The following is a 19,047-nucleotide window of genomic DNA, read 5'->3' as shown; positions in this document are numbered from 1 at the left end:
TACCACTTTTTTAAGCATTTGGAACACTTTTTGGCGGGGAAACAATTCAGCAATGAAGTAGCTGTCAAAAGTGCCTTTGAAGAATTTCTTGGCTCTAGAAACCCAGACTTTTACGAAACTGGAATAAATGCCCTTGTATCTCGTTGGGAGAAGCGAATTGAAGCTGCTGGTTCTTATTTTGACTAATAAAATTAATTTTCATAAAAGTTATAGTTTTTTGAAATTTTACTCAAATATCCGACATTTCATTTGCAACAACCTAATATAATATAATCGAATTGTAAACACTTTCCACGCGCCAACTGCGCTAAGTCAAAAAGTATTGACTTAAGCAACATTGGTCGCTTCTCACAATGTTCGCTCAGCAACTATGAAACTGAAAATGCAATTTTTTCAACAAGACATATCATTAGCTGAAAAATTCTTAGAACTCCACAGTTTTTTTGCAAACAAAACTTAAAAACATAACCGAAAGAAAGTTACAGGTGGATTGTTGTGCAAACAAAAAAATTAGGCAGATATCAAGCCCCATGTAAAAAATAATAAAATTCTATCAGTGTTTGAGGAAAGGCCAAATAACAAATAATCTACTACAACTGTGTCAACTGTTTAATTAAACATGCTTCATTAATCCTACTATTTAAGGGAGTTCCGGATAGTATTTGTCGATATTATTGTTTGGAGTGTTAGAATCTACGCGCAATTCAATATCAACCATGAAACTTGCAATAATTTTGGGACTTTTGGCAATTGTTTTTGCCGTTTGCACAGCTATGCCGGAACGTGAAGAATCATCCCGTTCCAAACGTGCCACCTGTGACGTGGTGAGGTGGAAGGCTGCTGCAACTTTTCTATGTACCACTTACTGTGTTGCCAAGGGATATGCAGGTGGATATTGTAGCAGCAAAGCTGTTTGCACTTGCAGGAAAAAAAGTTGTTGAATTGGATTGGAATGTTAAATGAATAAAAGATTGTGAATTGGGAAAAAATATTGTTTTTTTGTAACAGAGAATAGAAGGAAAAATAAAAAAAATAATACAAACGACTGTAGGACTTTCTCAGATTCGACATTGCGAACCTCAACAAACACCTAAGTGATTCAATATGTATAGCTCTTCTACCATATCTTATTTTCACATCTCCAAACAGAGCTGAGCCAAATGGTCCTCCAGGAGCTGTGCAACAGGCTGGCAACCTGCCCACGATATAATATCATCTTAGAACCCGAAACTGAACTCCTCGGATCGAATCGATGAGTGGGCCGCCCTAAGTCACTTGGCGTAGAACAGTAGAGAAGCAGTGCAGGCTTCCCAGGAAATCGTGGGAGGGGGGTCGTGAAGCGCATTGCAGATAACCGCTAACGATGGTGCGTAGGCGCAGTTGATGCGTTTTACCTTACCAAGGGCTAAATTGCAACCACATCTTTTTCCCCGTCTAGGAAAGATCCAGGATTTGCAACAAGCGGAGCTGCGCTTCTTAGTAACTGCAGTGTTTGTAATAAAGGAAGACCATTCAATCTATCGTCTTTGTCACAGTTGTGAGTATTGATGGCCGAAATAAATTGACTTTAATCGGGGCAGCAGTCAGGGCTCTTTCGATCAGTTAAATCAGTCGATAGAAAAGGGTCATGGGGAGGATTATAGTTCTAAGCCACAGTGGGCCTATTATATTTTAAGGTATCTCTTCACATATGTAAGGGAAACTTTCCGGAATTGAAGTGGTCATCGAGTATCAGATCTTATTTGAGCATAACCCGAATGAATTTCCAATCAATTTGGTTTTTTTTTAACGCTATTAAAACTTGTGGTACTATCCCCTTGTAAAAGTTAAACCAACTAATAGTTTTTCAACTGTCCCCAGCTCTCTGATAAGAGACGATGTAGAAAATACAAGATATATTAGGTTGTTGCAAATGAAATGTCGGATTTTTCAATGAAGTGAAGTTAGTTATGATTTTAATGTTTAAAACTGCCGCAAGGTGACTCTGGTGGTATGGGATAATTGAGTATAAATAGTCGTTCGTTCGATCAAGGAGTCATTTCAGTTTCAATCGTCATTGAAGTTCCAAGTAAAACTCAAAGAAGAAAGCATGGAAGGGAGTCAAACTACTTTTTCTATATGAATTTAAACTTGGTCACAACGCAGCGGAGGCAACCAGAAACATTTGCAGAGCATTTGGAGCTGACGCAGCAAACGAACGAACGACACAGCGGTGGTTCGAAAAATTCCGATCAGGCGACATGACCATCCAAAGTGAACCTCGTGGATACCCAGGACCATCGATCGACAACGACGAGTTGCGTTTGATAGTGGAATCTGATCCCCGATCATCGATTCGTGACATTGCAGAGAAAATAGGCGTACACTATTCGACAGTATCTCGGCACTTACAACAGCTTGGAAAGGTGAAGAAGCTTGATAAGTGGGTTCCGCATGAACTCAACGAGCAAAACATGGCGCTGCGAATGGAAATATCCAGTTCTCTACTCAACCGCAACAGGAACAATCCCTTTTTGCGCAGAATAGTGACATGCGATGAAAAGTGGATATTGTACGACAACCGTCGCAGATCAGCGCAATGGCTAGATGCCGATCAGCCTCCACAACACATGCCAAAACTGAGCCTTCACCCGAAGAAGGTAATGGTAACTGTTTGGTGGTCTGCATCTGGAATTATTCATTATTCGTTTTCGGAGCGTGGTGAAACAATTAATGCGGAGAAATATTGTGCCCAACTTGATGAAATGCACGAGAAATTACGTGTTCAGCGGCCTAGATTGGTCAACAGAGATGGAGTGATACTGCTCCATGATAACGCCCGACCTCATGTTTCCAGAATGACGGTCCAAAAATTAAATGAATTACGATATGAGACTCTTCCTCATCCACCATATTCACCCGACCTCTCGCCAACCGACTACCACTTTTTTAAGCATTTGGAACACTTTTTGGCGGGGAAACAATTCAGCAATGAAGTAGCTGTCAAAAGTGCCTTTGAAGAATTTCTTGGCTCTAGAAACCCAGACTTTTACGAAACTGGAATAAATGCCCTTGTATCTCGTTGGGAGAAGCGAATTGAAGCTGCTGGTTCTTATTTTGACTAATAAAATTAATTTTCATAAAAGTTATAGTTTTTTGAAATTTTACTCAAATATCCGACATTTCATTTGCAACAACCTAATATAATATAATCGAATTGTAAACACTTTCCACGCGCCAACTGCGCTAAGTCAAAAAGTATTGACTTAAGCAACATTGGTCGCTTCTCACAATGTTCGCTCAGCAACTATGAAACTGAAAATGCAATTTTTTCAACAAGACATATCATTAGCTGAAAAATTCTTAGAACTCCACAGTTTTTTTGCAAACAAAACTTAAAAACATAACCGAAAGAAAGTTACAGGTGGATTGTTGTGCAAACAAAAAAATTAGGCAGATATCAAGCCCCATGTAAAAAATAATAAAATTCTATCAGTGTTTGAGGAAAGGCCAAATAACAAATAATCTACTACAACTGTGTCAACTGTTTAATTAAACATGCTTCATTAATCCTACTATTTAAGGGAGTTCCGGATAGTATTTGTCGATATTATTGTTTGGAGTGTTAGAATCTACGCGCAATTCAATATCAACCATGAAACTTGCAATAATTTTGGGACTTTTGGCAATTGTTTTTGCCGTTTGCACAGCTATGCCGGAACGTGAAGAATCATCCCGTTCCAAACGTGCCACCTGTGACGTGGTGAGGTGGAAGGCTGCTGCAACTTTTCTATGTACCACTTACTGTGTTGCCAAGGGATATGCAGGTGGATATTGTAGCAGCAAAGCTGTTTGCACTTGCAGGAAAAAAAGTTGTTGAATTGGATTGGAATGTTAAATGAATAAAAGATTGTGAATTGGGAAAAAATATTGTTTTTTTGTAACAGAGAATAGAAGGAAAAATAAAAAAAATAATACAAACGACTGTAGGACTTTCTCAGATTCGACATTGCGAACCTCAACAAACACCTAAGTGATTCAATATGTATAGCTCTTCTACCATATCTTATTTTCACATCTCCAAACAGAGCTGAGCCAAATGGTCCTCCAGGAGCTGTGCAACAGGCTGGCAACCTGCCCACGATATAATATCATCTTAGAACCCGAAACTGAACTCCTCGGATCGAATCGATGAGTGGGCCGCCCTAAGTCACTTGGCGTAGAACAGTAGAGAAGCAGTGCAGGCTTCCCAGGAAATCGTGGGAGGGGGGTCGTGAAGCGCATTGCAGATAACCGCTAACGATGGTGCGTAGGCGCAGTTGATGCGTTTTACCTTACCAAGGGCTAAATTGCAACCACATCTTTTTCCCCGTCTAGGAAAGATCCAGGATTTGCAACAAGTGGAGCTGCGCTTCTTAGTAACTGCAGTGTTTGTAATAAAGGGAGACCATTCAACCTATCGTCTCTGTCACAGTTGTGAGTATTGAAGGCCGAAATAAATTGACTTTAATCGGGGCAGCAGTTAGGGATCTTTTGATCAGTTAATTCAGTCGGTAGAAAAGGGTCATGGGGAGGATTATAGTTCTAAGCCACAGTGGGCTCATTGTGCCTATTATATTTTAAGGTATCTCTTCACATATGTAAGGGAAACTTTCCGGAATTGAAGTGGTCATCGAGTATCGGATCTTATTTGAGCATAACCCGAATGAATTTCCAATCAATTTGGATTTTTTTAACGCTATTAAAAATTATGGTGCTATCCCCTTGTAAAAGTTAAACCAACTAATAGTTTTTCAACTGTCCCCAGCTCTCTGATAAGAGACGATATAAAAGATACAAGATATAACATAATACACAAAATACAAAGTAAAAACACTAAAGATACGAGTGTGCTAACCATTTTTTGACTCCAATGGAAGTCTACATTTCCATGTGCCAAATTCTGCGATTTGTTGAGAATTAACACTATCAGTATAAAAAACGAAAACGGAGAGGTGTGCTATGACGGACTGTCCAAAAAAGCGAAAAAGATAATTTATTATCAAACCACCTTAAAAAAATTTAAAAAAATGCAACATGACGACTGCAAGTTTTATGCAGCACAATCTTTTTAGTCTGCGGTAGGTTATCTGCTGGTCATGGGACTCTATATAAAGTCCTATACGTCCGAAAAGTAGGTCAAAATAGGACAAATCGTGTCGTATTTCAAACCCATCCAAGAAGTTGTTCTACACCAAGTTTAGATACAATGGCCGACAAAAAGAATCTCCTTTTGCTTTTCGAACGTCCTCTGGAGCCAGTTTTTATGCAAAAAGGTTACAGTTCGGTTTTCGATGTCCCTGACAACTTCCTCACGGATCGCTACAAATTCATTGCAAATGAGGTTCGAGATCGTTTCGGAGAGAGTGCCAACATCCTGATTCCTGTTAAAAACATTACAATGCCAGATTTAAAGATTCCCTTGTCGTTGGACAGGGACGAACCCTTCTCATTGTTGATTCCTCGTCACAGGCGCATTGCAGGACGACTTATTGATATTTTTATGGGTATGTATCCTTAAACTCAAGGAGTTTCCATTTACTAACCATATCGAGAATAATCTTTCTTGAAGGTATGCGCTCCATCGATGATCTGCAAAGCGTTGCTGTTTATGCTAGAGATCGGTTGAATCCATATCTTTTCAACTATGCCCTCTCAGTAGCCTTGCTTCATCGACCAGATACTAAAGGACTAAGTCTTCCACCATTCGTTGAAATATTTCCGGAGAAATATATAGATTCGAAAGTTATTCCTAAAATTCGAGAGGAAGCGACTATTGTCACGGATGGATCCCGGATGCCAATAATCATCCCTAAGGACTATACTGCTTCGGACTTGGACCCAGAGCATAGGTATGAGTGATACCAATTCTAGTGGGTTGAAAACAGTCATGAATAACTTGTTATCCCAAGATCTTGTCCCGTTCGCTGAGATTTACTTTGATCCTTCTATATTCCGAATCCTAGGCTGTGGTACTTCCGAGAGGACATGGGCATCAACATCCATCACTGGCATTGGCACTTGGTATACCCATTCGAGGCAGCCAATCGTGAAATTGTAGCAAAGGATAGACGTGGAGAACTCTTTTATTACATGCATCAGCAAATTATCGCCCGGTATAACGTTGAACGATTCTGCAACCAGTTACCACGCATAAAACCGTTCAATAATTTTCGTGATCCCATTCCTGGCGCGTATTTTCCCCATTCACTGGTTGCCAGTCGAGCATATTCGCCACGTGTTGAAAATAGTGTTTTGAAGGATTTAGATCGAGAGTTGGATCAAATCAAAAATGATATCTCTGATCTTGAAAGATGGAGGGACAGGATCTATGAAGCTATCCATCAAGGATTTGTAGTCGATGTAGAATATATGATTTAAAGGTAACAATGGAAAGACTAAAATATTCTCTGTTGCAGGCAAGCGGAAACCAAATTCAACTAAATGGTGTTAAAGGAATCGATATTCTTGGAAATGTTGTGGAGTCCTCAATTCTGTCACCAAATAGACAGCTCTATGGTGATTTCCATAACATGGGTCATGTTTTCATCTCATTCGTTCATGATCCTGACCACCGTCATTTGGAATCGTTTGCAATTATGGGTGATACCGCCATCAACATGCGAGAGCCGGTCTTCTATCTTTGGCATGCATACATCGATGACATATTCCAGGAGCACAAAGAAAATTTGACACCCTACATCCTCTCTGAGGTAAAACCACAGAGTTTCGGAGTTAAATGAGTTTCCCTTTACTTGATCCACTCTAAAATATTTTCAGCTGAATTACCGAGGAGTCACTGTATCTGGTGTCACTGTTAACTCCGAAAATGGACCTGCTGATACTTTCCAAACATTCTGGCAACAATCTGATGTTAACTTATCCCGCGGTATGGACTTCATACCGCGCGGCAACGTCTTCGCAAGATTTACCCATCTCCAACACAGTCCTTTCTCTTACACCATTAATATCAATAATGATGGAGGAGCGGCGCGTTTTGGAACAGTGCGTATTTTCCTTGGACCGAAATTCGATGAACGTGGAACTGAGATGTTGTTCAGAGATCAACGCATTCTGATGATTGAACTGGATAAGTTTGTGGTGTCGAGTAAGTATGTGGGAGAATGAGGGTAAGCCGAGAAATATAGGCTTGCTAATAGGCGACTGTGGGTGTGAACTTATGTTTTTCGGCTCCTCGACAAAAGAAAGTCTTTCGATCCTGAAATAGGGATCTGTGGAAGTACCTCTGTACATTTCAAGGGTCTATAATACGGAGCTCTCTCTCAATTTTCTATTTCTTGGCGCTGAAATAGGGGACTGTGGAGGGATTTCCATATTTTTCAGCTTCGTAACAGGGGATTACTTCGTTAACTTTTCAGATCACTTAAAGGAAGCTTTATTTTTCGGCCTTGCAACGGGGGGAGGGGAGAGATCTCATTTGTTTCTCTCCTGTAATAGGGGACAGTAGGGGTTAATTTTCATACCTCGAGTCTATGGGCAAACATGTCTAACTTTCCCCCTGTTACAGTGCAACCAGGACAAAGTACAATTCGTCGTCGTTCCAGTGAATCAACAGTGACCATTCCATTTGAAAGGACCTTCCGAAACTTGGATGAAAATCGTCCCGAAGCAGGTACTTCGGAAGAAGAACAATTCAATTTCTGTGGATGTGGATGGCCTGAGCACATGCTCCTTCCAAGAGGTGTCCCGAAAGGTTTCCGTTGCCAACTTTTCGTTATGGTCTCGAATTATGACGATGATAGGGTGAGTTAGCTAGTATTTCTCCAGAGAGGAAGTGGAGAGTTAAAATGATGTTTTTCAGGTTGATCAAGATCTGGTGGGAACTTGTAATGATGCTGCGGCTTATTGTGGAGTTCGTGATCGTCTTTATCCTGATCGTCGAGCCATGGGCTATCCGTTCGATCGTTTGCCACGTCAAGGATCCGACCGGTTGGCTGATTTTTTGACGCCTAATATGTTTGTAAAGGATGTTTCCATTGTTTACACTGACAGTACTACTGTCCGTGGGCAGTAAGAACTTCGATGGCTTATTGACTTTCCATTGATTTGCTGATGAAAAGTTGGAACGATACTGGAATAATATGCGAGAGCAGACACAATTTTTTGGTTTGATTGTTATTACCTTGCAGAGTCTCCTTCTTCATTTTGACTCAGTTGCATTCCTGACGTGATCCTGATGTATTCAGGATTTTTTCAGGTATTTTCTAATTGTTACCGAATAACCAAGAATTAGAATTCCCAAGATAAGCAGAAAGGTAAGCCAGGCGACAGGCAAGGTGACGCCTATTGAAAATACGGAGAAGGGGAAATTAAGGAGCCTTTAGCCTTAGAGATGTAGTTTGACCTTGTAGTAATTCAGAAGTAACAAGTGAAAAGACTTCTAAATTCGCTTCATCGAATCTTGAAAGGAACAGTTAAGTAACGAGTGCCAGGGGACGTATTCTGGTGGAAGTATTAGCCGAGCTCGATCTGCCACTTGCGGCTATTGGGAGCGCATATGCGCTCTATGGTGTGGTGTCTGTACTGACATAAGAGAGTGCAATATTAGGCAGAAGAGTAGGGGCGTCAGGGCATCAGAATTTCTAAAGGTCTTGATAACGATTGAAATGAGGGAGATAATCGTCGCGACATGTATAATATCGAAACTAAGCTATTCGGGGCTCAAAAGCAAATACGAGGTCAAAAACAGGGAAGAGCTCATCGAACAGATCCAGTAAAATATAAAGGAAATAGCAAACGATCAAATGATGCCTTCGATGTGATAGCTCTGTCCTTAACCTCCCTGTAAAAGAGGCGCTATGCTACTTTGAAAAAGAACTCCTGAAGAGAGAAAGTTCATTTGAAGAAAGGTTCCTCAATATATAAAATTAGCCTATCTGTGTATGAGCGAAACCTATTTCACTTTCAGGGGTAGATTCTACAAGATAGCGTCGGGAGATGCAATGGGTAACCTCTTACTCAGTGAAATTTTCATGAAAGAAAAACGGAAGAGTGGAGAAAGAGGGAGCAATCACTCCACTTTGGGTAAGATATGTGGGTCATGTCCTTGCCGCGGTCAAGAGGCAATACGCCACCTGTGTTTTGGCAAGTCTCAACAGTATCTAAAAAAAATTGCCTTCACAATGGAGATGGAAATGGACCGCAACCATTCTTTCTTGAATGTCAAAATAATGAACAAGAATGGAAAGGTGTAGTTCGACATCCATTGAAAATCATCCACACCCGACGAATCACCCAAATAATCTCTAAGCATTCATGGAGTCAAAAAATTACCCCCTTCCACTCCATGATCCATCGCATGTACACAGTCTCACTAACTGAGGAAAACTACAAGAAGGAGAAAGAATGTATCTTCAACACCGTTAAGATGAACCGCTGAAGAGGAGGGAATGCCCTTAAGCTTGCAGCAGGAAATCCCAGAAAACAGAAACGGATTCCCCGGAATTTACTCAAGGGCAATGCGTAACATTGAAAAATTAGTGGTGAAGAGAAACCTGGTATCGATAAGCATAATAACCACTAAAACAAAAAAAGGGTTCCCCAAAAGACTGCTTACAACAGAAGGAAAATTGCCCCGAATGCGATCAAGTCTATGTCGGGCAAACAAAAAGACTAGAGGCAACCAGGATCAAAGAACACTTAGGTGAAGCACGGGTAGCGTTAAAGAAAGAATGAGCAGCTAGTGAAATAAAATCATACATGGTAAACAGCAATCACACCACCGTGGAGCACTACGAGATGGTACAAGGACATTGAATATCCTGAAAAGTTTAGTTCCAAGTTTATATTAACTAATGCCTTTGGGATGGCAGGGAGCATGCAGATACCCCTTTATTTGTTATACTTTGGGGAGGATCGCCAAGCCCAGCGGCTTTTCTTTGTTTGAGTGCATTGCCTAGTGTAGCATGTTCCGCTCCTGTAACTAGGGCAGTAGCAAGTTCTCTTTTGTCAAGGCGCATTATCGTTACGGTCGCCAAGCCTGTATTTCCCAATCACATCACGATCACAATGCCACCTTTAGGAAGCCTCGCCTAAACTGCAAGTAATTGTTCGTAGAAAACATCCTTTTACATTATGCTCATACTGATGCTCCTTAACCTGGACCTGGTCTGTCAGAAACTAGCCGCCAGATGAAGAGGTGCGTCCTGCGGAAGCTGTCAGAAACAACCCGAATTTGCATCTGCAACCACTCAGCTTTCCAGAGTACAAAAGCAAATCGTCGCAAGAGGAAGAGTCCGTTTTCGATAGCGAAAGGTCGTAGCCGTGAGGTCAACCCAAGACTATAAGAGTATTCTTAGTCCCCAACTCACAGGGCATGTAACACATGCCCCCAAGAGGATATTTAAATGGCGCCAACACTAGTAATGTAACTGGCTTCCCCATCTTTTCAACTACTTCCTTGTTTTTTATTTAAGCCGCTTATGGTTTTTTTACGGTATTGAAGGTTTCCCAGACATGTATGCATATTTAAGGTATAAGATTGCAAGTGCAGTTGATAGACGCATTATTTTATTTTATTTTCATTGAAATTTCAGTTGAGACAAAAACCTAATCGACCATATTAAGAGAGCGAGAGAGCGAACTAAGAGCGGACAGTAGTACGGTCAGTGAATACAACTGGGATGTCCTTAACCATCATATTGGGTGTGAGGAAGTTGCTGAGTCGGTCGCTTCCTTGTCTTGGTAGACGATCGAATGGATAGCCCATAGCACGACGGTCAGGATACAATCGGTCTTTTACACCGCAATAAGAGGCCGCATCGTTGCACGTTCCAGTCAATTCTTGGTCGACCTAGAAATATGGAAAATGATGATGTATGGAAGGGGGCGGTTGAGAACATATCGAAGTATTTACCCTATCATCATCGTAGTTCGATACCATAACGAAGAGTTGACATGGGAGTCCCTCTGGTTTTCCTCTGGGAAGAAGCATATGATCCGGCCATCCACAGCCACAGAAGTTGAATTGAGCTTCCTCAGCTGTGCCTTCTGCTGGTCGATTGTCATCTAAATTTCGGAAAACTCGCTCGAAGGGTATGGTGACAGAAGACTCGTTAGACCGGCGTCTGATGGTATTTTGTCCAGGACGCACTGAAATATTTGGTACTCAAAAAAATTCCAGGGGAAATCTACGACATTACTTACTTGAAACCACGAACTTATCCAACTCAATCATAAGCAAACGTTGATCACGGAACAACATCTCAGTACCACGTTCATCGAATTTCGGTCCCAAGAAAATACGCACGGTACCAAACCGGGCTGCGCCTCCATCATTATTAACGTTGATCGTGTAGGTGAATGGGGCATGTTGTAAGTGGGTGAATCTGGCGAAAACATTGCCACGTGGTACGAAATCCATTCCACGGGACAAGTTTATGTCAGATTGTTGCCAGAATGTTTGGAAGGTATCAGCTTTACCTCCTTCAGGAGCTACACTGATACCAGTGATTGTGACTCCGCGATAGTTGAGCTGTAAGTGGAGGGATGTAGTTAAAATAGAAAATGAGCAAGAAATCCTTGTAAAGCAAAAATAGGTAGTAAAGCCAATGGTCAAGATAAACCTAGATAGGAATTGTTACTAGTGAAGTTAGGATCGCAGTAGGTTTGAAGACGTACTTGTGGTAGAGTGTATGGTGTAAGGCTTTCCTTATGTTCCTGGAACATATCATCGACGTATGCATGCCATTTGTAGAAGACAGGATCTCTCATAGCAGTTGCAGAATCACCCATTACTCCGAATGACTCCAAATGGCGATGATCAGGATCATGGGAGTAGGAAATAAATACATGGCCCATATTGTGAAGATCTCCGTATAGCTGACGATTGGGAGAAATGATCGAGGATTCCATTATATTTCCAAGGATATCAATGCCACGGGTTTCGTCTAGTTGGACACGGTTGCCGCTTTCCTGCAATCAAGTGTATTGGGTATGAGTGTTGAGGTGCTTAGCGATCTAAATCTTTGTACTCCTACGGTGAACTACCTACATCAACAATAAATCCTTGATGCACAGCTTCATAGAAACGATCACGCCATCTCTCTAAGTCAGATACATCAAGTTTAATTTGATCCAGCTCCCTATCAAGATCTCTGAGAACTGTGTTTTCCATACGTGGAGGCCAGGCACGACTGGCAACCAAAGAATCCATTTTCGGGAAATATCCTTCCGGGATGGGATCGCGTAAGTTGTTGAATCGTTTAACTCGTGCCAAATTATTGCTGAATCTTTCCAAATTGTAACGAGCGACAAGCTGCTGGTGCATGTAGTAGAAGAGTTCACCACGTCTATCTTTATTCACGATTTCACGACTTGCAGCTTCGAATGGGTAGACCAAGTGCCAATGCCAGTGATGGAGGTTGACACCCATATCTTCGCGGAAGTACCATAGTCTAGAAGATTTTAGGCAAAGAGTGAGAATTATACGATCAGTGTTTATTGGAAATTATAAGTGTTTTGTTTACTTTAGAAAGGACTTAAAGGATGACCGTGGAAGAGAGTTTATGTGTTGATAAAGGCTGGAGCCGGCAAATGGTTTACTTCGTTTCTTTCCAGATCAACCACAAGCTACGTACCTTTTGGACCGAAATCCAAACAAATATATCGCAATAAATACCTACCGATGTTCTGGGTCCAAATCCGAAGCGGTATAATCTTTCGGGATGATAATAGGCATTCTGGAACCTTCTTCTACTACCGTTGCTTCCTCACGGATTTGCGAGAAAACCTTTGAGTCAACATATTTGTCAGGAAAGGTTTCCACAAATGATGGTAGACGCAATCCTTTGGTATCCGGACGATGAAGCAAAGCAACAGAAAGGGCATAGTTGAATAAATAAGGGTTGACACGATCACGAGCGAAGACTGCAACACTCTGAAGATCGTCGATTGAGCGAACACCTGAAGTTCAAGAAATACATCCCTAACAACTTTTTTACGTGGACCATCTCAGCGTCACTTACCCATGAAAATATCAATAAGTCGTCCAGCAATTCGCCTATGCCGTGGGACAAACAAAGAAAACTGTTCATTCCTGCCCAATGACATTGGGATCCTTAGATCCGGAATCGAAATATTGTTCACAGGAATCCTTTGTTCAGCCTTCTCGCCAAAACGACTTTGGACCTCATTGCCGATTGGTTTGTAACGATCGGTCAGGAAATTGTCAGGGATGTCGAAAACGGCCTTATTGCCCTTTTCCATAAAAACTGGCTCCTGTGGGCGATCGAAGAGCAACAGGAGATTCTTCTTGTCAGCCATAGTGAAAGGAATACTTTAATTTAGATTTCAGCTAAAATTGAAGACGACCGAAATGGTTTCGTTAGTCGAACTGGAGTTGACCGAGGTGTGTACGACTTTTATAGTTGAAAATTTTACGCATTTATTTTTTAAACGGAAATTTTTCACCACAAACCACAATGTCTGAAAGATATTATGCCTCTTAAAAAAGTGTCAAAATAATTTTCGTTTCGGTTAATTTTGGAGTTTTCGATAACTAATTGTATCTAAAGTCCGTTGGCGTCTTATCTGACGGTTGGGGTGAATGGACATGAAGAAATTATCAGTGTTTGTAGTCAGTCTGCCGGTTTGGTGTGTTTTTTTGGGTACCATTAAGATATTGGATTTGGCTATGATAAGACGTCACGTATTACAGCTTTAATATTTTAGATAATATCCAATGGACATCCGATGGAAAATTGGAAAATGTAGAGAAGCTTTGCAGAAGGCAATTGTCATTTGTCGCCAAAGTTATACTTGTTTTCTGCTGCGTATTATCATAGAAGTTTAGTCGCCATCTGCGTATGCCGTTAGCATCTTCGTCGCAATTGCCTGTTTCCGCGGAAATTTGATCCTTTTACGTAGAAGCTCTAGAAGGCAAGAAACAAATTAAATCTTGCTATGCTGTGCGACTATATCGCCAATTGGATCTGCGATAAGGAGGGCTGATCAGCAGAGTCCCCTCGGGCTCAAAGTATTATCATCAGGGGCTCCGAGAGAAGGCTTTCATGACATATGGGTATAATAGGAGGGGTCACATAATTTTCACCCCGGTCCTGGATTTTCTATCCGATTTACCCTCTGAAATTTTCTCCGTACAGTCCTATTTTCTCTAAATTCAAGTGTGACCTCTTCACCGCTGTCAGATGCATTTCCAAAGATGACATTTTTCATTTCTATGGTCTGAATGGCGTTAACAGTACTAACCAACCTCTCATCCGAATGACGCTAATTTCATTCTGGTCGAACCAAATCTTCATAAATTCCCTCTTTTCTTTCCAGGAAACTTCAAATCGATATCAGTTTTTCACCCTTCTAAATGTGCCCTTGAAACCAGGAAGCTAAATCTAATAACTTAGAAAAATTCCCAATGCAAACCACACCTATAAACTTTTCACGCCAAGTTTTTCCTTTTTTCTTCTTTCTGTAAGATAAATCCTTTCAGTTATTTAGTCATACCATTTTCCTTGGCCTCCTGTTGAATAACTTTTTCCATAAATAAATCGTGTTGGCATATGCCTTCATAAATAAAGGTTGGTTCCCATTTTAATACAAATCCTTACACCCGCATCCCCTCCTCCACATATGAGTCGATGCCCCAAGGCCGCAGGGAAAAAACATTTTCCAGACGAGTCGGAAAACTTGAGGTTTGGGAAAGAATTAACTTTACAAAGTGGAAACGTTTTCCATCCTTGAGATGATGACGAAGGGATGAATGCAAGTTTCCATATGCAAATCGAAAGGATATTTATGTCAGCGAAAGTTTAGGGATATTTAAGGCAGAGTTGGTAGCATTTTTTTATTGTTATTGAATCAGTGCAGCGCAAACATAGTCAAACAGGATCAGGAGAAGGCTGAATTACGAGCGGACAGTTGTACGGTCAGTGAAAACAATAGACATGTCCTTGACCATCATATTTGGTGTCAGGAAGTTGCTGAGTCGGTCGCTTCCTTGTCTTGGTAGACGATCAAATGGGTATCCCATGGCACGACGGTCAGGATACAATCGATCCTTAACACCACAATAGGAGGCCGCATCGTTGCACGTTCCAGTCAATTCTTGGTCGACCTAGAAAATGAGGAGTGATGATGCATAGAAGAGATGAGTCGACATGATAAAACATTTACCCTATCGTCATCATAGTTCGAAATCATAACGAAAAGCTGACAGGGAAGTCCTTCTGGTTTTCCTCTGGGAATGAGCATATGATCGGGCCATCCACAGCCACAGAAGTTGAATTGAGCTTCTTCGGCTGTACCTTCTGCTGGTCGATTGTCATCTAAGTTCCGGAAGACACGTTCAAAGGGTAGAGTAACGGAGGACTCTATAGAACGACGTCTTACAGTATTTTGTCCAGGACGTACTAAAAGATCAATGAGTGGAAAATTAGTGCCCAATAGCAATAGCGATAGGTTTTCTCAAAGTTAACACTTACATGACACTACAAACTTGTCCAACTCAATCATAAGCAAACGTTGATCACGGAACAACATCTCAGTACCACGTTCATCAAATTTCGGTCCCAAGAAGATACGTATGGTACCAAACCGGGCTGCGCCTCCATCATTATTAACGTTGATCGTGTAGGTGAATGGGGCATGTTGTAAGTGGGTGAATCTGGCGAAAACGTTTCCACGCGGTACGAAATCCATTCCACGGGACAGGTTGATATCTGACTGTTGCCAGAATGTTTGGAAGGTATCAGCTTTACCTCCTTCAGGAGCTACATTGATACCAGTGACTGTGACTCCGCGATAGTTGAGCTAAAAATTAAGGAAGCTAGGTGAAAATACGCAATGAATTGTTATATTATGTTTTACAGCTAAGATTGAGGTAGGTATAGCAGTGGGGCGCTCTGAGGAGCCCAATTAGCGTTTTAGTGCGCCGTTTTGATTGTACAAAGACCTAAGACCATGACTGCAGGGTTAAAGCAAGGAGTAAGAGGCCAGCCGGCGCAGATTTTTAGAGCCAGCCCGTAGCATTCGCTAAGTAAAGCCACCCTGCAGCTAGAGATTTCGAAGTTCGGAAGGAATGGTTTACCTAGTCCCCGTGGCCTGGCTCTAGGGAGGGGGAGGGAGAAGGTCCAAGAAACTGCCTTCCTGGACGGGGGGTCAAGTAATTGCTCTCCCGATGAGGGGAGGGGGTTCTCGCTCTTTCCGCAGCTTCGAAAATAAGATACGCAGAAAACGCCTTTTCCGTCCAAGATTCATAGTCGTCCACCGGAGCAGCAAATCCTATATTCCCCTTTAATTTCCATGTAGATTGCCCTGCCGTCGCTATGAGTATAGTTCTCACTACATAACAAACAATTCTCTTGGCTAACGCGGCACTCATGTACGTCAAGTCCTCGGTAGACACCAGGACTCCTCTACGGAAAGTGCCTAATCTTTCAACATTTGGTGACACCAAGTTCAGCTCCACGAATGTCTCTAGCAGAGCATGTCCTTGACATTCGTGGTTGGGTTCCCTTATCCAATTGCCACGTTCCCTTGCATCCAACACGAGAGCGAATTGCAGAACTAAGAGGGGCATAACAGCTGTATATCTAGATTTTTTTTGCATATACCGCTGCTTCACTTGCTTGGTTTCTACAAGTTAGATTGACAGTTCTCTTGTACTTTGGGTATCCACTGCAAACTAAATTGTGGCGACATTACAATTTCGATTGGTTTCGCAATCTTTGCTGATATTGCCCTCCACTCCACATTTGCTGTAATGCTTCAGTGAATCAACCCTTCCTCCCAAACACGCGATCCAGATGCACATCAAAAATCAGTTTTTCCAAAATAAACAATGAATTCCTCACTAAGTTCCAGTCAAATTTGAACTTGACAGCTAGGGTCGATATAGTTTTATAAACATACCTGTGGAAGCGTATATGGTGTCAAACTTTCCTTATGTTCCTGGAACATATCATCAACATATGCGTGCCATTTGTAGAAGATAGGATCTCTCATAGCGGTGGCGGTATCACCCATTACTCCGAATGACTCCAAATGACGATGATCAGGGTCGTGAGAATAGGAAATGAAAACGTGGCCCATATTGTGAAGATCCCCATAAAGCTGACGATTCGGTGAGATGATCGAGGATTCCATTATATTTCCAAGGATATCAATGCCGCGGGTTTCGTCTAATTGAACGCGGTTGCCGCTTTCCTGTAATTAAGTGTATTGGTTATGAGCATCGAGTTGCTCAACGATCTAAATCTTTGCACTTCTACGGCGAACTACCTACATCAACAATGAATCCCTGGTGGACAGCTTCAAAGAATCGATCACGCCATCTCTCCAAGTCAGAAACATCAAGTTTGATTTGGTCCAATTCCCGATTGAGATCTCTGAGAACTGTGTTTTCCACACGAGGTGGCCAAGCGCGACTGGCAACCAAGGAATCCATCTTCGGGAAATATCCTTCAGGAATGGGCTCGCGCAAGTTGTTGAATCGCTTGACTCGTGCCAAATTATTGCTGAATCTCTCAAAGTTGTAGCGGGCGACAAGCTGCTGGTGCATGTAATAGAAGAGTTCACCACGTCTGTCCTTGTTGACGATTTCACGGCTTGCAGCTTCGAATGGATAGACTAAATGCCAATGCCAGTGGTGGAGATTCACACCCATATCTTCACGGAAGTACCACAATCTGGAAGGTTTCAGGGAGAGAAAGGAAATAATGTGATCAGTGTTGGTTATTAATTGTAGATATCAAGAATTTGATGAAAGGGGATTTCAGTTTAGTTAAGGTCAATTCATCCAGTTTCGGCCCTTGACTAGGGAAAGTTTTTCAAAGGGAATGATATTTATACGGGATGCAGTCTGAGAGGACTTCAAAGCAAGGGAGAAAATGGAGTTGTTTGGATGAGTTGTCTTCGCCTCTTACTATTGTGAGCGGTAAAAAACGGATCCCTGGGTGAAAAATACATTACCTGCTAGCGTCTCTATTTTGAGACCGTCAAGAAAACTCAAGATTCTATGGGGAATCCTAGACGTTTCCTCATCTTTTCTGGCCTACACTGCATCAAAATTCAATTCATATACTATAATAAATACCCACCTATGCTCTGGGTCCAAATCCGATGCTGTGTAATCTCGCGGGATGATAATTGGCATTCTGGAACCCTCTTCTACTACCGTTGCTTCTTCGCGGATTTGCGCGAAAACTTTTGAGTCAACATACTTATCAGGGAAGGTTTCAACAAATGATGGTAGACGCAATCCTTTGGTATCCGGACGATGCAGGAGAGCAACAGAAAGCGCATAATTGAATAAATAAGGGTTGACACGATCACGAGCAAAGACTGCAACACTTTGAAGATCATCAATCGAACGAACACCTAAAGTTCAAAAATTAGATCCTTTATGGTATCTTCCTTACAGAGAAGCATATCAGTATGACTTACCGACGAAGATATCAATAAGTCGGCCAGCAACTCGCCTATGCCGAGGTACAAACAGTGAAAATTGTTCGTTCCTTCCAAGTGACATTGGGATCCTTAGATCCGGAATTGAGATATTGTTCACAGGAATCCTTTGTTCAGCTTTCTCGCCAAAACGACTCTGGACCTCATTTCCAATTGGTTTGTAACGATCGGTCAGGAAGTTGTCGGGGACATCAAAAACGACTTTATTGCCCTTTTCCATAAACACCGGCTCTTGGGGGCGATCAAAGAGTAACAGAAGATTCTTCTTGTCGGCCATGATGAAGGAGGGATAAGAAAGGATACGGGTGTTAACAATTAAGAAATCACTTGCAGTTGAAGCTGATCCGAATATAACTTTGCTAGTCGAACTGAAGTTGATCGAAGTGCGTTCGACTTTTATAGTAGAAATTTTCACGCATTTTTGCACTAAATTTTCACCACAAACCAAAATGCCTACTAATTAATGCAATCCTCCAAAAAAATGCAAAAAAAAATTCTTGCAAAATTTTGGGGTTTTCCAGGCCTAATGGTATCTAATAACTTGTCTTATCTTACGGTTAGGATGAATGTCCGCAAACTAATTATCAG

The 19,047-nt window shown here is 41.6% G+C and overlaps 2 protein-coding genes across 2 annotated transcripts; one reads left to right on the top strand and one right to left on the bottom strand.

The window, feature by feature from the left end:
* The first annotated feature begins 5,227 nt into the window (after positions 1-5,227).
* On the top strand, positions 5,228-8,053 carry LOC119659444 (phenoloxidase 2-like). The gene is made up of 7 exons (XM_038067529.1): positions 5,228-5,525; positions 5,591-5,870; positions 5,985-6,381; positions 6,438-6,731; positions 6,799-7,126; positions 7,547-7,782; positions 7,841-8,053. The coding sequence occupies exons 1-7, from the start codon at positions 5,228-5,230 to the stop codon at positions 8,051-8,053; spliced, it is 2,046 nt and encodes a 681-aa protein (XP_037923457.1).
* Positions 8,054-10,526: 2,473 nt separating this feature from the next.
* LOC119658961 lies at positions 10,527-18,822 on the bottom strand. The gene is made up of 14 exons (XM_038066834.1): positions 18,439-18,822; positions 18,093-18,372; positions 17,279-17,681; positions 16,906-17,199; positions 15,477-15,804; positions 15,169-15,404; positions 14,904-15,109; positions 13,005-13,315; positions 12,663-12,942; positions 12,032-12,434; positions 11,659-11,952; positions 11,185-11,512; positions 10,895-11,130; positions 10,527-10,831 (listed from the first exon to the last, which is right to left on the bottom strand). The coding sequence occupies exons 1-14, from the start codon at positions 18,734-18,736 to the stop codon at positions 10,622-10,624; spliced, it is 4,107 nt and encodes a 1,368-aa protein (XP_037922762.1). The 5' UTR covers positions 18,737-18,822; the 3' UTR covers positions 10,527-10,621.
* Positions 18,823-19,047: the final 225 nt, after the last annotated feature.

The sequence above is a fragment of the Hermetia illucens genome, chromosome 6 (assembly GCF_905115235.1).
Source record: "Hermetia illucens chromosome 6, iHerIll2.2.curated.20191125, whole genome shotgun sequence".
NCBI classification, from domain to species: Eukaryota; Metazoa; Arthropoda; class Insecta; order Diptera; family Stratiomyidae; genus Hermetia; species Hermetia illucens.
This window is presented reverse-complemented; position numbering and strand designations above follow the sequence as displayed.

Coding starts and splice junctions, on each gene's coding strand:
- LOC119658961 (XM_038066834.1), bottom strand. CDS start 18,736: ATGGCCGACAAGAAGAATCTTCTGTTACTCTTTGATCGCCCCCAAGAG. Junction 18,373..18,438: donor ACTTATTGATATCTTCGTCG/GTAAGTCATACT, acceptor TTTGAACTTTAG/GTGTTCGTTCGATTGATGAT. Junction 12,943..13,004: donor ACTTATTGATATTTTCATGG/GTAAGTGACGCT, acceptor CTTGAACTTCAG/GTGTTCGCTCAATCGACGAT.
- LOC119659444 (XM_038067529.1), top strand. CDS start 5,228: ATGGCCGACAAAAAGAATCTCCTTTTGCTTTTCGAACGTCCTCTGGAG. Junction 6,732..6,798: donor CACCCTACATCCTCTCTGAG/GTAAAACCACAG, acceptor AAATATTTTCAG/CTGAATTACCGAGGAGTCAC. Junction 7,783..7,840: donor CGAATTATGACGATGATAGG/GTGAGTTAGCTA, acceptor GATGTTTTTCAG/GTTGATCAAGATCTGGTGGG.